The 3,052-nt window shown below is 42.0% G+C and overlaps 1 protein-coding gene across 1 annotated transcript in view; it reads right to left on the reverse strand.

Moving 5' to 3' along the window:
- RACGAP1 (Rac GTPase activating protein 1) overlaps window positions 1-2,814 on the reverse strand; it is a 6,358-nt gene extending 3,544 nt beyond the window's left edge. The window contains exons 1-7 of the mRNA XM_010171847.1: window positions 2,730-2,814; window positions 2,068-2,270; window positions 1,551-1,687; window positions 1,282-1,351; window positions 1,008-1,061; window positions 220-297; window positions 1-83 (exon numbers count right to left, since the gene is read on the reverse strand). The exon at window positions 1-83 is cut by the window's left edge and continues 29 nt beyond it. Coding sequence (XP_010170149.1) covers window positions 1-83; window positions 220-297; window positions 1,008-1,061; window positions 1,282-1,351; window positions 1,551-1,687; window positions 2,068-2,270; window positions 2,730-2,814 — 710 coding nt within the window. The remainder of the gene's footprint in view (window positions 84-219; window positions 298-1,007; window positions 1,062-1,281; window positions 1,352-1,550; window positions 1,688-2,067; window positions 2,271-2,729) is intronic.
- Window positions 2,815-3,052: the final 238 nt, after the last annotated feature.

Consider the following 3,052-nt stretch of genomic DNA (forward strand, 5'->3'; position numbering starts at 1 on the left):
GTCTGGATGGTAGAGATAGCTTCAATGGGGCCACCATCACCAGGGACCATAAGAGTTGTCTTTGCTACTATGGATTCATTTGCCTGTAATGAGAAATATACAGTTAGTGTCAGCAACACTGACAGGACATGGGATTTTCTAGTTCATTGGCCCTAGAAACAGGTATGTAACGTGACCGACGACTTCAAACGCACACAAACCCAGTTGGAACCACCATACCTGGTCCACTGTAGAGCCAATCGATCGGGTTTTCTTCCGAGGACCTGGTGGGCCTTCAATGAACTGCCTGGAAGACCGCTGAAAAGATACGATATATTTCTGCCTATGAAGCAGGTGAGCTGTTAACTTGGTGTTATACTAGTTCTGTATAACTAGAAGGACTGAACAATTGTCTGCACACACTAAGTTCTTCCACGGTTTCTGTTCTTCATGGCAAACTTGAAGTTGCCATGAAATATCAGAAGGCCTCAATATACTGCTCTTTCAGATAATTTTCCTAAACATCTTTATAATCCAATTCAGATAAAAGAAAGAAAAGAGGATGAAAAAGAGAAAAAACACACATACATACAAAAAAATGGCAACTATGCAAGTCCCAGACTCTTCCCAACTCTGCTAGTGATGATTTCAGGCTGTCCTTTCCCAAAGGAGACCAGAACAAGCACAAGCTCCTTTACAGAATAGAAAAATATTAACTTCCTACATCATTTTCCCCTAATCTGGTAGCTGTTAATAATCTCCAAGTGCTTTCTTGCAAACTCAAGGCCATAACAGAACAAGATATGCAGAACTCCACTCCAGACGCTTTCAGTCGACAACATCAGAATTAACTTTCAGTCTAAATCCACACAGCAGGTTTGAATTACAGCAGCAGCACAACCACTTGAAGTTTGCTTGTGATTAGTAGCTCAGACATCATTCTAGGTGGCTGTGAGATGACAGATGGTGACATTGTGTCAGCTAAGGCTAACAATGGAATCTATTTGAAGGGGAAGAATTGAACATACCCGCTTCTCTCTCCTTTTCAGTCTGACAGCTTTCACCACAGAGGAATCCCAGTCCTGTGGGAAATACACAATACTGGTTAGCTCAGTGTAAATACCACACAGTCTCTGGCCAGGGCTTTCATTAAGTTTTAGCCAATAGCACATCAGAGAAATGCAAATCAGCTTGACCAGTTTAATGCCACAGTAATCTAAACACAAAGAGTCTCTAGAGATTACCCCACACCCCTAAGGTTTTACAGTGGAGAAAAACTTTAGAACTTGGGAGTTACATTACCAGTGACTCATCAGTCTTGTCAAAGCTGATGTCTGACAGAATTGAGCCAGATTCATCTATTGTAGACAGCCTAAAATTAAAAAAAAAAAAAATTGAATAAACTTGTATCAGTTTGGCTTTCAGTCAGTCATGGTTCCAGAACAATCTTACTGACTCAAGCTGGAATAAAAAAACCTCTGTTGATATGGATGCAGTATGTATCACAGAGGTATGTGGCTGGATTGATATTTGACAGTTATGTTGCTCAGATAAAACACTATTTTGCCTACCTTTTGTTGCCTGAACCCCCTATAGAAACCTGTGGCCTGTTAAGAAAGGCGAGGGCAGACTTCTGTTCTTCACTTAGCTGAATACTCCCAGATGCATCACACGTCAGCAGCTCTCGAATCAGTTGTATTTGCTGCCCCTGTAAAGGTAGATAATATCAGAAGCTGCCACAAAATAAACCCTGTTTAATTACTGCGTGAACCAATCTGAAGTCTTTGAGATACCACAGAGACAGGCTCTCAGGAACTCGTGTCAATAGATTGCTAACGGCTGCAAAGCCCGTGCTCAGACAAGTAATGGCATCTCCAATGGCTCCAAACTGCAGCCAGTCACCCTTTTCCAGACCAAAGCAGAAGGCTACTGCAAGGAACCAAGCCAATTTGTTGTTGTTGGGTTTTTTTTCCTCCTCAGGAAAAAAGTTATTGTGAGTTCCAGTCCTTATTTTCCATAGATCGATGCAGTTTAATCGCCTTGTCTCCACACTCTAAGGAGCTAAGTGGCAAGAAAGGAATTACTCACCAGCTTTTCACAATCCATTTCAGCTTTTTGCCTGTGTTTGATCTCCACATCCACTTGATTGCGAGCATGTTTCAGCTTCACATCCAAAGCACTACGTTCAGCTTCAGCTTTCATGAGAAGATTTTTGTACCTGCCAAGCTCATGCTCAGTTTTCTGCAATTTTCTCCGATACTCTTCACAGTTCTTCGCTAACTGAATAAACTCTGGAGAGAAGACATGTACATGCTTAGCTACCCAGGCAAGCAGACAAGATGCAGCAGTCCTCCCTTCCCTGACAGTAGGCATCTATTAATATAACCTGCTCCTGACTGAAGAGTGGAGAAGTCAGCCTTTTGGCAAACCCACCTACACTCTACATGTTCATGAGATCTTGTAGTTTTTCAGACCAAATCCTTCATGTCAGTATGGACCAGAAGAGCTAGAACATGAAACCCTGCTCGGATGAAGTCAGCTTGCTACCAACAGAACGTGACCCTGCCTTAGAAGTTCAGCCTGTGACTTTGTATTTCTCCTCAAAAATCCCCAAAACTGACTACCTGTAGCACTCTTCTTACCCATGACATCCTCAACAGATTCTTCAATATCAGCTAATGACGTTTGTCTGCATGTTTTGTATTCTTACATCACAACCCACTTCAGCCACCCGTGGAAACAAAACTGACCGTATTCGTTTCCTTCACTTAAAACTTCAGCCTGGCGCACGAGTTGATCGAAAAGACTCCGTAAGTTCAGCATCGCAGTCTCCATCTTCCTGCCAAGAAACCAGAGCTAAATAAACAGCCCAGCCCTTTCTTCCCACCTCCAAGCAGAAAACATGTCACCAGCCCAAAGAAAAGAGAATCAGCTTCAGAATTAATGATTTTACTTTTCTTTTAAAAAGCGAGTTTTAGGAGCTGTACAAACAAAAATGGATTAAGTATGTTTTATAGATATATGCACCTAAATTATTTTCTAGGGAATGAATGTCCCCACCTTTCCACAGTTT

This window comes from Antrostomus carolinensis, unplaced genomic scaffold, assembly GCF_000700745.2.
Source record: "Antrostomus carolinensis isolate BGI_N321 unplaced genomic scaffold, ASM70074v2 scaffold33427, whole genome shotgun sequence".
In the NCBI taxonomy this organism is placed as follows: Eukaryota; Metazoa; Chordata; class Aves; order Caprimulgiformes; family Caprimulgidae; genus Antrostomus; species Antrostomus carolinensis.